Source organism: Cricetulus griseus, chromosome 5 (assembly GCF_003668045.3).
Source record: "Cricetulus griseus strain 17A/GY chromosome 5, alternate assembly CriGri-PICRH-1.0, whole genome shotgun sequence".
NCBI lineage: Eukaryota > Metazoa > Chordata > Mammalia > Rodentia > Cricetidae > Cricetulus > Cricetulus griseus.
In genome coordinates, this window is record NC_048598.1 from 136,305,861 (window position 1) to 136,319,899 (window position 14,039).

The following is a 14,039-nucleotide window of genomic DNA, read 5'->3' on the forward strand; positions in this document are numbered from 1 at the left end:
TGAAACTCCTGTAGGCTGTCAGCTCTTTGAAGACATAGTTTCATGTACACACTAGTATGCTTCATCTGGACACTAACCTTCATGTTTAGCCTCGCCCTAATGCATCAGTAGAAGCTGCATGTGCTATATGAGGACAAATGTTCTCCTACTTTTGGTATTGGGAATTTATATGTGTTCTTTTTTCAACTGAATGAATTAAAATTGCATTTAACTTTCAAAACCATACTTTAACAAAATAAAGTGTCCCTTTTTTTGCCCTTTTAGGCTGACCTCTTGAACACAAAGTAACTTAGTCAAATTAAGGTACCTGGTATGATTAGTGTTAGGAAAGTAATGAGATTTGGTTTGCTTCAAAAAATTTGGATTAATCTGAGTTCCATCCAATATTTTAACATTTAAGATCATTGCTGGATCTATAGGGCAAAGGAAATCATAATCTTTGACCCCATTTCAAGATGATAAATTGCAGCTTTTTCCAACAAAGCAGAGGACAAAGTCATGCCTTGTTTTGATAGTATATAGCAAATTTCATTTAATGTAAATAATACTGCTGATATTTTGTTAAAAGAAAAAGTTACTGTCTTTATGATTTTGGTAATGTTTACTAAGACACGAATACAATTAATAACTCTGTTCTCTAAATTATGTGATGATGTGTGGCAGATACTAAATGTGATCCTTCTCCTAGCACAGAAGTACATGATTAAGTTTTTTAAATGAGTGTATGTGGGTGTGCATGGGTGTGTGAGTGTGTGTGTGTGTGTGTGTGTGTGTGTGTGTAGCTATTTGACAAGCAAGCATGTATCTGCAAAGGCCAAAAAGGGTGTTGAATCCTGTGGAGCTAGTTATGGACCGGAGAACATCATAAACAAACATGCTTCAAATCTCAGTGCTCCTTACTCAATCACTGGCAGGTAGGCTCTAGAGAGAGACATCTTCACAGTTGTAGGTGTCTGGGACTTGGAAGGGTTGGGTATAGGATAGTGAATTGGAACAGTGCATTGTTTGTTGCATTGGAGCAATCATACCACTGATGTTAGTCTACTTATGGCACTAACCTCATGAATAGTTTCTTGGTACTTCTTATTTATATAGTCTAGTCTAAGCTACTTTGGGAGTTATGAAGACTCCCAGTGTAACAAATTCAGACATAGCTTCAATATACAAAAAAAGCACAAAGGACAAGTGTTTGTTGATTCGCTTGCTTGCGTCCCTGTTTGCATTATCTCACTTAGGCTACAACAAACACACTATATCAAGTTTTATTTTTCTAGTTTGGAAATAAGAGTATTGACTTGGATGAGTTCAAAAGCTCTTTCAGCTATGCTTCCTCTGTATCTAAGCCAGATCTCTGAAATATTAACCTTAACACTAGCAGCTACAGTACTGACAATGTATCTAATGGTTACCAGGAACATATACTCAAAACTAAGTATGGTAGAAAATCACAGCTTCTGCAGGATAGGTGATGCATTCATGCAGAGAGTATGTGAACAACTATCTTTTCCAAGAATGTGTTAAAACAGAAGAAAAGAGCTGGAAATTAACCCTTATAAATGTCACAATTTGCCTACTGTATAATTTAAATTGTTTAAATAAAGGTACTGATTTGCATAATGAAGCATTTAAAAGATATATCTTAAAAATAACAATACTGGGCATTGATTTGAAATTTAAAAAAAAAAAACAAGTACAAATTAGCCTACAAAGAATGTCTTGTAACTGCATAATTAGATGTGTTAATATATGTGGACTATGATTTATGAAACTAAATTTGGCATAGGAATTTATTTAAAGAAAACTATCTATATTTGTATTTAAATTGCTTCTATTTTTGTTTTGTAAGCATTTGTTGTCATTAGCTTTTATAACACATGCATAATTATACAAGGCAGATGACTTTAAAAAGTAACTGTCATGATTAATTGTCTAAACTGAATTCTCAATTTGATCACTGTCTGCAATAATTTGGTGGAACATGGCATGAGACACCAGAGCATCCAGAGTATCAAGATTATTCAGTGTCAAAAGACCCCCAAAATTGTTTCAGTGTCTAGACAGAATTCAAAGCAATGGTTGTAGTTTTGAGCCAAAGTCATTCTGTAGCCCAAACTGAATGATTTAAGAATCATTCATTTTTAATCAGTAAAATAATGTAAAGTGTTTGGTTGCCTTTTGAGCTTTATTTCTTAATTAAAATATAAATGCATCACTTGTCCTCTTTCCTTTTCTTCTTCCAATACCTCCCATGACTCCCTACTTTCTCTCAAACTGATGGCCTCCTTGTGTTTGATTATTATTGTTCCACACACCCAAACTACACACACACAATGATAAGTCCACTAAGTGAGATTTGTTTGTATATGGTTTCAGAGGTGACCACTTTGTCTTGATTTCTCTTCTGTGTTACCACATCTATTAATGTTATTACTATTCAGGTCATATTCAGTTACTCTAATTTTTTGTTATTTTATATGTATAGGGGTTTTGCATGTGTGTATGTCTGTGCACAACTTGAGTGTCTAGTGCCTGCAGAGGCCCAAAGAAGGTCTCAGATACCCTGCAACTGGAGTGACAGATAGCTGTGAGCCATCATGTGGGTTCCTGGAACTGAATCCGGGTCCTCTGAAAGAGAAAATCTTAAGTGGCATCTTTACTCCTATGGTTTGGCTTCTTTAAATAGTAAAAATGTTGTGCCCAAATTCTGAACCCACCAAGAGATCTGATCCAATGCAAAAGCAAAGAGTGTTTTATTAATGAGTTAACTGTATTAACTCAGTTCCTCCATATGTCTGACACAGTGGATGTACCAAGAAGGACCAGAGCAACTGCATAGCAATTTATTGGGGTGGAGCAAGGGGAGTGTCTGGGGTCCACAACAGTCTCAGGACTGGAGTACTTCCTGCCTTGTCGACCTGTCCTGTGTTGATTGGTCAAATGTAAGCTATAGCCTGTGGGCCCTCCCGGGGTTCTTGCTATGATCTGTACACCACTGTTACCATAAAAGCACATCTGGAGCCCACCAACTAACTTCTGATTGGTTGCTTGCCACATGGAGGTTATCTGACCTCCTAGTGACTAGGAAGTCAGGCAAGGTCAGGAAGCTCAGCACATGTTTCGGAGTCAGAGGCTTACATCTTTTTGAGACATTTTTGCAGCCTGTCATAGCTGCTAAAGCAGGGGGCTTGAGTGAGGGTCTGATCCCCTCAAAATGTTGTAGCCTGTTTTTTGGGGGCTCCATTCAGATCTAGCTGACTTGCCTGGTTTGTACCTGGTGGGGGGGGGTGTGAATTGAGAAACGACAGGTAAAGACACTAAGAAAAAGACAGAGATACAGAATAGCACCAGAAGGGCAACCCAATATTGGATGCCCTAAGTTTATTCTTCAACATTCTTAAATACCCAAACCAAAAAAGAGGAACATGGCAAAAACTTCTTTATCATGTACAAGGAACAAACATTATTCCTTAATTCTTCAGACATTTGATAACCACATCTTAGACTCAATTTCTCCTTATCTGGCTTTAAGGGTCAAGAGTAACCACACCTTAGACCTTTAGGTCTTATGACTTTAACATTGGAAGGGTAAGGACAGTTTTGAACTCTCTGACCTTAAGTCAAGATGAAGCAGAGCTGTCTTTATGGGCCCTGACAGTAAAAGAACATTTTGTTCCTTGAAATATTTTTCTTTAGTATAAAAGTGTTTATAGGACCTAGAGAAGTATTTCTGACAATATACCCTGAGTAGTGGCATCATTGCAGCCACATGAAAAGGGAGTTAAAATGCAAAGTCCCAGAGTTTTCTGCCAAAATGTCAGGTCATTCTGTGTTCTTTGGAAAGATATGTATAACAAGCACTGGGGGCAAGAATTACCCACCTGGAGTAAATACCCTTCTAGAAATGGCTTTCATCCCAGGCTGCCTTATAGACTCTGATGATGTATATAAGAGAGCAGTTTGATTTTTTTATTGCAGAGCAGTTTGATTTTTTTATTTGAATATCAGGCTTGTATGCAAAGAATTCAAATATTTGGTGATTATTTTTTGTTTGTTGTTTATATTTTAGATCTTCTTTCCATTTTTTCCATCAAGTGGACTTATCTTTATTTCTACTAAAATTTAGAAGGATGAAAAATACGCCCTTTTAGTTATTCATTTCTATGAGTGCTCTAAGAATCTAAGTGGTGTATGTCATGGCATTACATATTAGAAATGATTTTCCCAAACATGAATTTCTCCAAAGTGAATTTTTCATAAATTGAGTATAGTCTTTTATCCTCTTCAGAGAATTGCCAACATCTTTTATTCCAGAAATATAGGACTTGTGATCTTTTATGCCAATTTTTTTAAAAATTCAAATGTTCTAGCATTCTTTTTTGGAAACTGATAGCTTCTATTAAGGGCAATGCTGTTTAGAATGGATATTCTTGTCAGAATAGTCTGTGATTGCTGCCTTCTACATGTGCAGGCAATCTTCCCATTTTTCTTCAGTTAAGATAATTTTTGCTTTTACCTCCAAATGTATTACACGCAAAAATGGTGTGTCCAAAAATGGAGATGACCTCCATTCCAAAGGTCCTAGCTGTCAGTATGTATTTGATCGCAGACAGCATGTATGATTAGCTAAGTATTTTTCATCACTTGAGGAGTTTCTGTTTGTGATAGGTAATGTAACAAGAACTATCCAAGTTTCTTAAGTTGTTTGTTCACTAAAGCAAGAGAAAGTAGGGATTTAGAGGGCTCCATAAGTGTTAATTATTCTTAAATTAAAAGTTGAGACTAAGTCATGGATAATTTGCTGCTATCTTCAGTGTCTCAATTCAGAGACCACCTTTTGTTTGTGATGATGCAGGGTTCTGTAGATGCTGCCAACTGAGCTGAAGTGTTCTCTTTAAGCATGAACATTCCTTTGGTCACTTTTTGCACCATGGAACTTTAAAATTAGTTGGCTACTGTCTATGTCTTTACTTAAAATTCCTGTTCTCTTATAATTGTCATCTTCATTTTGTATTATGTATTCCAGATATATCATTGCTTATCTTATTCAAGTTTAGTTTGAGAAAGGAAGACACCTTCCTACATTTTAACAATCACCTTAATCATATGCCCAGTAATGACATGATTCCAGGATGCAAAAATTTTCTCACACTGCTCTGTTCTCCTTCACCATTTTCAGAATATTTTTTGTGACTATTAGATAAATTAGAAATGGTTTGTAAAGAAAATCTTGAATCCCTTGAGAAAGTTCAAATTATTAGGATAATGGTCCTAGCTATGGTAGACTCTAATGAAAATTACTCTTAAAATCGGGGTAGTTCAACAATGAGCCCAACTCCTAGAATCCAGTTGCAGAGAGGGAGGAGTGATGAGCAACAGGATCAAGACCAGGCTGGAGAAACTCACAGAAACAGATGACCTGAACAAGGGGGAGCCTATGGACTCAGATAGACAGCTGGGAAACTAACATAGAGCTGAACCAGGCCCCATGAACATGGGTGTCAGTTAGGAGGTCTGGGCAGTCTATGGGCCCTGTGGTAGTGGAATAGGATTTATCCCTATTGTACTAATGGACTTTGGGAGCCCATTCCCCATAGAGGGATACTATGTCATCTTAGACACAAGGGGGAGGGCCTAGGCCCTGCTCCAAATGATGTGACAGACTTTGAAGGCCCCTCATGGAAGCACTCCCCTCCCTGGGGAACAGAAAGGGGATGGGATAGGAAGCCATTGAGGGGCAACGGAGGAGGGGATGGATGGAGAGGGAACTGGGATTGACACGTCAAACAAGATTGTTTCCAATTTAAATAAAAAAGAAAGGGAAAAATTGGGATAGTTCATGTTTAGATGATTAGCTTAGGTTTTCATGAGTTTTGTGTCTTTCCTTCCTGACTCCACAGCGCCCCCGACAGTTCGGATTGTGCACTCAGGATTGGCCTGTAATATTGAGGAGGAACGCTACTCTGAAAGGGTCTACACTATCCGGGAAGGAGAAACTCTAGAACTGACCTGTCTGGTTACAGGACATCCACGCCCACAGGTGAGCCCTGAACTGCGGCATTGAAGAACACACTGACTTCTCTTGGAAGTTGATAGTTCATATTTTTCACAATTAAGCTAGAATTTTTGTGTTTGTTTGGCTGGGTGTAGGTGCATGGGGAGGTGGCTTGTTTCTGTACTTTTATTTGCTACTGCAATGTAAATGAATAGAATGAAAGATAAGGGTGATAATTTCTAAATATTGCTCAAGAATGCAAGTGCATAAGGAGAAATAAAAAGTTTGGGTTTTGTGTTGTGAGAAATGTAGAATACACTCCCAAGAAACCTGTTAAAAAGACAACTACAAAAATAACTCAGTATGATGACAATTCATTTGGCAATGAGTCTATTTTAGAATGTGGAAAACCTGACTTCATGATGACATAATTGTACCTGAGGAAGCTTTGTTTTGAAGAATGTGATACATGCCAACACACACACACACACACACACACACACACACCTTTCTTAATCTTAGCTTTATATTCATAAATATCTTAAATAAATGTTTACAGGTGTTAAATGCATTTGAACTTTCAAATTAATTAGCTACATCTTCCTTAGGTGATTATCAATGGGAAAATTTGAGAAACTTAAAAGGTACTAAAATTACAAATAACATGCAAAGAAAAATCATGAAGGACCGAAAGAGGTAATTGTACAGAAATCAGCCCATGCATATTGTACACATATAATGTGAAAATGTAATTTGTATACATAATATTCAAGTGTTTTTACTCATTAACAATTTTTATTTACATATGCTTAATCTGACAACTTCAGAGTTCACACAGATATTTAGGTATGGCAGAGAAAACAATATTGAGTTCAGTGACATAATTTCTTCAAAAATTTCAAAAGCATATTTAGAGTCAACTCAAATAGTTCAAGAAATTTTGACATTGTTGCAATTTATTTTTTAATTAAAAGAGCTAATAAGATAGCAAGAATCAACCTGTGGAATCCAAACAGGTTAAAGTACAAGAAGTAACAAGAGGTTGGTGAGACAGTTCCCAAAAAGAGAATACCACTGCATACATGCACACACAGATGCATGCACGATCGTGTGCGCGCGTGTACACACACACACACACACACACACACACACACACACACACCATTATAACACTGGGTTGCTACCGTATACTCTGAACTGTAAACTTCACTTGAAAATGGAGCTTCTGTCTACCCCTGACTGGATGTCCTCTATAACAGTTCTCTTTTCCCTTTAAACTTAGAAGTGTCTTAAATTGACAGTGAGACTTCCCTTTCAACATTTATATTTCAGAGTGCCATCTCATTCTGTATCTAATCAGAAATAAGTTCTGGAAAAAGAGGATTAGGAGATTTTTTATTAACCAGTTCCAATTTGGGATCTATTTGAATATGTTCCCATGGGGTTTTTAATTAAAGACAACAAAAACTAATGTGTTATAATCATCATACTTTATATCATTCCTAGAAATAACTCCTGTGTCACTTTGAGTTGATATTGATATCAACTCATCGATATGGTTGACTTGGTGCCGTCTTTGCCAGCCAGCAGAGTTAAAAAGGCTGACCAAACAGCTGGGGTTTGGTATTCTGGCCAAAATCTAAAGGGTATGCTATTGGCAGCTGCTCCTGAAGATGATTTTTTTTTTCCTGTATGATAGCAAGGAGATGGTACAACTTACGTTTGTCCCTAGGCAGGCACTAGAGATAATCACATGAAGATGAGAGGGTTCTTAGTCATTTGTCACCATAGTTTTATTCTCCTACCTCTTTCCATCACTATTAGAATAATAGAAATTCCCCATTTCCAAAAGTATTAAAAGTTTTTAAAAACTATATTATTTGGATTCTTTGCAAGTAGTTCAACAGTAATAACATATGCAAGAGAAATCAAATAAAGGAGTCAGTTCACCCAAGTGGATAGGAGAGTGACACTGGAACCAGAATATCTACATCACACCAGCTTCCCCCTCCTAACAGAGTAATTTTGGGGAAATTTCCAGACTTCTCTGTTTCATGTATCTTGGAATTTTGTTGATGAAATGTAAATTGTAACTATTATAAATATATATTAGGATAGTTTTGAGTGACATTTACATTATCGATATGCATATATATACATATATAATATGTAAACACATACTTCATATAATTTTTGAGAAATAGACCCTATTGCAGTTTAAAGCCTAATTGCGAACATTTTCCTGCACACAATGATTACTAAATCTTTGCTTATTGACTTTTTATACTCTTTTATTTTCTCCTTCATTTTACATGTATCTCCTTACAGATTTTTGAGAATTATCACTTAATTGATAAATTCCACTGCTGACTAATATGCTTCAAATTTTCCTTTTGGGGTGTTAGTGTTGTTTTAGGTTTATCTTTTAGGATGAATCCTGTTTTAGATTCTATACATTTCTCATACACTTTAGACGTGTGCGTTAGATTCCAAGATCCTTACAGACATTGTTTGTTCAGTATGCCCTTGGTTAAGGCTAACTATTTCTGTCTTCCTAATGAATCAAAGGATGAGCATTTTACCTTCCCATCTAAATTATTATGATACCAGTTTTTCTTCTCTTGCTCAGTGAAAGCATCTGAAGAAAGTCACATGGTAGACATCCAATGATGTTCTACCTGAATATTTCATACTTTCAGATCTGAAGACGATTCTTAGATTCACTTGGCTATACTTCTTACAAAAATTCTATTACATGCACAAGAAAAGTAGATGTAATAGATCACACGCGCGCGCACACACACACACACACACACACACACACACACACACACACGCACGCACACACACCGTGGGAAGAACTAGGTTCTGTTATCCTACCAGAAATCATCAGATACTACTTTTTAAAGGCTTAGAAAATGAAATATAGCTTATTTCTTTCATCAGCCCCATATCTGTTCATACTGGAACTGTCTTCTTCATGTGAGAGAACTGCCTACTTAAGCAATTTTTTAGACTTATCTTTGGATATGGTTGGCATGATAATAAGTCAAAAAGGTGCTCAGGAACTTACTTTCCCAAATTCCAGATCTGTTACTTTCATCTATTCTTCATAAACATCAACATGGTTCTATCCAGAAGTGATTAATATCATTATTAACTTCAGATTTACTGGTTTAAAGTATCAAACAAAGATTTTTAATGGTAAAATAATGCTTTCAATATTTTTGCTCTTATTTATGTTTATAAAGTATATTTGTGTTGAATCAATTTTATATATTTAAAAATGTGCTAATACTATTTAGTCTAAGTATATTACCAACATTTTACAATAAACTCTTTGATTACAAGGTCACTTATGCCCCAGGGTAACCTAAATGTATTTAATATCTTTCCAGGATTCATATTTGTTTATTTCTATGAACAATATTTGTGGTTGGAATAATTAGATATTACAAATATATATATGTAATATTCTAGAAACCTTTAAAAATCTTAGATAATGTGCTGAGTCAAAGCACTTTATAGAAAAATTTATGCAGATTACATTTACTTCTAAAGAAGATTTATTTTTGAGTGCACTTGTTTAATACCTGAACATCTGAAAGCCTCTGGATTTCACAGAACTAAAGTTTGGTACCTTTCTTCTGGAGAACCTCATAGTGTTTAGTTAATTACCTTGGACTCATTACTGAAGCTGGAACCATGCTTCTCTCCCAGATTGCTGCTATGTAATTCTTTCATTTACTTTATGCTTTACTAAATGACCTTGAAATATTAGCTTTGAAGAGACAACTCATCCTGTAAAAATGTAGAAGTGTTGAATTGTAATCTAAAAGTTAGAGTGGGGTTTTAATCATAAATGTATAATGAAGTTTACAGCCTACAAATTAGAGTCTTCTGATTCTCATAGAATAGCAAACTGTCATTCTAACTGAAAAGAAAGAGCTCAAATTTCTGGTTCATACCTAAAAATCAGGCAAAGGGATAAATACACTTGTTAAAACTATAATCTGCCTATAACATTCAAATAAAACTTGCGAATTCATGGTTGTAGACCAGTAGTTTCACTCTTGTGTAAAACACAAAGCCCACTTTTGATACCATCATGATAAAAGGAAATAAAATGAACTTTAAAAATATTTTATTTTTGATATAATAATATATTAATCAAGTCTTCCCTTCTTTATACTCCTCCCAAACCGTTATGTCACTCCCCCTTCCTTGCTTTCAAATTCATGGCTTCATTTTTTTAATTGTTCTCACACACACACACACACACACACACACACACACACACACACACACACTCAATCTGTCAATATTATTTGTATATAGAGCTTTTCAGAGATAACCATTTGGTATTGTATAACAAGTTGGTGTACTCTTCCCTACTATTTCTCCTGACTTCATCATTCCTTATTTGCCAGTAGTGGTCTGTGTTTGGTTGAGTCTTCATGGTTTTTCCCCTATCTATTTTGACGTGTCTATTGTCATCATCCTTGTTCAGCTCTTATTTGGGCAACATATTGGTGTGACTTTATGGATGTAGCTTCTGACATTAATAAGAAATACAGTCTCACAAAAATGCCCTGCTCACTTGGCTCTTACAATCCTTGGCTGTCTTTTCCATAATTATCCCTGAGCCTTTGGTACTGGAGTTATATTGTAGATCTATCAATTATCTTGTGACCCACAATTCTTTGCATATTTATTAAAATGCCTAGCCTGTGTCAATGCTAAGCAGATATCAATCATCTATGATTGAGTTGTAGATGCAAAATAATTTCTTCTATAAACATAATTTAAGCTATCACTGTCATTATTAGATGATTGTAATTAACCCACTAGAATCTGTGGGGTTTTTCTCCTATTTGTCACACTTTCATTAACTTTGACCAGCATAAACATTAGTGGTGAGAGAAATATTGAGTTAGGTGGTGATTTTTTGATGGTATTTAATAGGCCAGTAAAAAAGTTAAAATGCAAGCATTCTTCCCATGATTTTGACTTTATTCCTCACAGGATATTAGGAACCTATTTTAATGTGCTGTTATGATAGTTCTTTGACATTTAGACATCATGCTGGCTTACACTAAGTGATGAGGAGTGTCAAGAGCAACCTCCACAGAGAACTCAAACACCTCAAAGGCTCAGAGAAGCAGCAATGTTAACATCTCTTTCTTTTATGAACTTGTTATAGGGAGTTCACTATGGTTGCTCACTATATGAAATGCACTTGTCAGAAGGATACTGCCATCATTGGCAGTTTAGAAAAGATGGACCTCTAAAAAAATGACACTGAAGATGATATTGGCTTGGCAATGTGGTCCCTAAAGTCTTAAGGATGATCACATTCTCAAATATCAGGTGTTGAGTAGTAGCACTTTGCCTATATTCTCAGTATCTGGGAAGAGCATTTAAGGTAGCCTCTCCACTATGGCTGAGATTCTTAGTTGGGTTCATCCTTGTGGATTTCTGGACATTTCCCTGGTGCCAGATTTCTCTTTAAACCTAAAATGGCTTCCTCTCCCAAGGTATATCTTTTCTTGCTCTCCTCTATTCTTCCCTCGACTCAGTCTTTCTGATCCATCATGCTCTCCTCCCCCCTCCTCTTCTCCCATTCTCTTTCTCCTAACTCCCTTTCCCTTCTCCACATGCTCTCAATTTGCTCAGGAGAGTTTTGTCCTTTTCTACTTCTCTGTGGATCCATGTATGTCTCTTAGGGTCCTCCTTCTTTCCTAGCTTCTCTGGACGTGTGGATTGTAGACTGGTAATCCTTTGCTCTACGTCTAATATCCATATATCAGTGAGTATATACCATGCTTGCCTTTCTGTGACTGGGTTACCTCACTCAGGATGCTTTTTTCTAGTTCCATCTATTTGCCTGCAAATTTCAAGATTTCATTGTTTATTTTTTTCTGCTGAGTAGTACTCCATTGTGTAAATGTACCACATTTTCTTAATCCATTCTTTAGTTGAGGGGCATCTAGTTTGCTTTCAGGTTCTGGCTATTACAAATAATGCTGCTATGAACATAGTTGAACAGATGTCCTTCTGACATGAATGTGCATCCTCTGGTATATGCCTAAGAATAGAATTGCTGGATCATGTGGCAGACTGATTTCCATTTTCCTGAGAAACTGCCATACTGATTTCTAAAGTGTCTGTATAAGTTTACACTCCCACCAGCAGTGGAGGAGTGTTCCCCTTTCTCCACATCCTCTCCAGCATACTGCCATTGGTGATTTTGATTTTAGCCATTCTGACAGGTGTAAGATGGTATCTCAGAATTGTTTCGATTTGCATTTCCCTGATGGCTAAGGATGTTGACCACTTTCTTATGTGTCTTTCAGTCATTTTATATTCCTCTATAGAGAATTGTCTATTCAGTTCTGTACCCTACTTTTTTGTTTTGTTTTGTTTTCAAGACAGGGTTTCTCTGTGGCTTTGGAGACTGTCCTGGAACTAGTTCTTGTAGGCCAGACTGGCCTCCAACTCACAGAGATCTGCCTGACTCTGTCTCCTGAGTGCTTGATTTAAAGGCGTGCACTACCACTGCCTAGCTTGTACCTTAATTTTTAATTGGATTATTTGGTGTTATTTTGACTAACTTCTTGAGTTCTTTTTATATTTTGGGAATCAGCCCACTCTCAAATGTAGGGTTGGTGAAGATCTTTCCCCATTTTGTGGGTTGCCGTTTTGTCCTTTGCCTTACAGAAGCTTCTTAATTTCAGGAGGTCCCATTTATTAATTCTTGATGTCAGTGTCTGTGCCACTGGCATTATGTTCAGGAAGTGGTCTCCTTCCTGTACCAATTAGGTAAAAGGTATCTCTTACTTTTTCTGCTAAGAGGTTCAGTCTGGCTGAATTTATATAGAGGTCTTTGATCCATTGGGACTTAAGTTTCTGCATGGTGATAGATCAAGATCTATCTGCACTCTTCTGCGTGCCAGCATCCAGTAGTGCCAGCACCATTTGTTGAAGATGCTTTCTTTTTTCCATTGGATAACTTTAGCTTCTTTGTCAAAAATCAGGTGTTCATAGCAGTGTGGACTACTTGTATGTATATGATATCAGGGGTAACCACCTGATACTAAATAACTAAATTGGGGAACTCCATCCTCATCTCTTAAAAATATACCTAAAATTGAATTAAATCTAAGCATTGGAAGTCTGATGATTCATGCATTAGGGGTTTTGTGTGACAGAGATATCTGATAAATACAGACTGGCATAATGATTTTGTCTATGACATTCTTTCTTGATCTGAACTAGATCTTGGTAAGAGTCAGATAATGACTTCAAATCATAAAAGCAAAATAATTAGATATACAAACGGATAGACCTTTAAAATCAGATATCTCCTTTGAAATATAAAATCTTTGTGCAGTATATTTAGGAGTGATAAGATCATATCCATGTAATTTCTTATAGTATTGTATATAAAATAAGTATTTTGGGACTGTCATGGTTTGTTGTAAAGCAGGCTGACTGAGACACTACTGATTGTTTCAATCATAATTATATATATATATATATATATTCATTATTATTTTAATTTAGGTAGTGTAGCTACATAAACATTGATAAATTATATTGTTTAGTTTTAATATTATAAAAATACCTGTATTATACAACCAGAGATTAGTATTTAGTGGACATTTCATAGCATGATTTTATTCATTTTTTTATTTTTTAGTGTTTGTATAGCTGTCAACATAATCTAAATATACTAGCCTTAACATCATTGGGGTGAATTTTTTCCTATGCAATGATAAACCAATTGACCTATTTTTATGGTTCTGTGTGCATGCTCCTGTATGTAAGTGCAGAAACCCTTAGTCATTGGAGCACACTCATTATGTTACAAATGTTCATTTATAATGATAGTTATTATGTCTACCTCTCCTTGAAGGGTAGCTTGAAAGTCACCATAGTAGTGGTAATTCTTAAATGAAATTTATCCTCACTTATTAAGACATCTGAATCGACAAGATTTCACATCTCTTCCTCAGTGAAGTGTTCATGGGAATGATATTAAAGT

The 14,039-nt window shown here is 36.0% G+C and overlaps 1 protein-coding gene across 1 annotated transcript in view; it reads left to right on the forward strand.

The window, feature by feature from the left end:
- The first annotated feature begins 4,536 nt into the window (after positions 1 to 4,536).
- Positions 4,537 to 14,039, forward strand: part of Mdga2 (MAM domain containing glycosylphosphatidylinositol anchor 2) — a 414,938-nt gene continuing 405,435 nt past the window's right edge. The window contains exons 1-2 of the mRNA XM_027416516.2: positions 4,537 to 4,588; positions 5,898 to 6,037. Of these exons, the coding sequence (XP_027272317.2) occupies positions 4,537 to 4,588; positions 5,898 to 6,037 (192 nt within the window). The remainder of the gene's footprint in view (positions 4,589 to 5,897; positions 6,038 to 14,039) is intronic.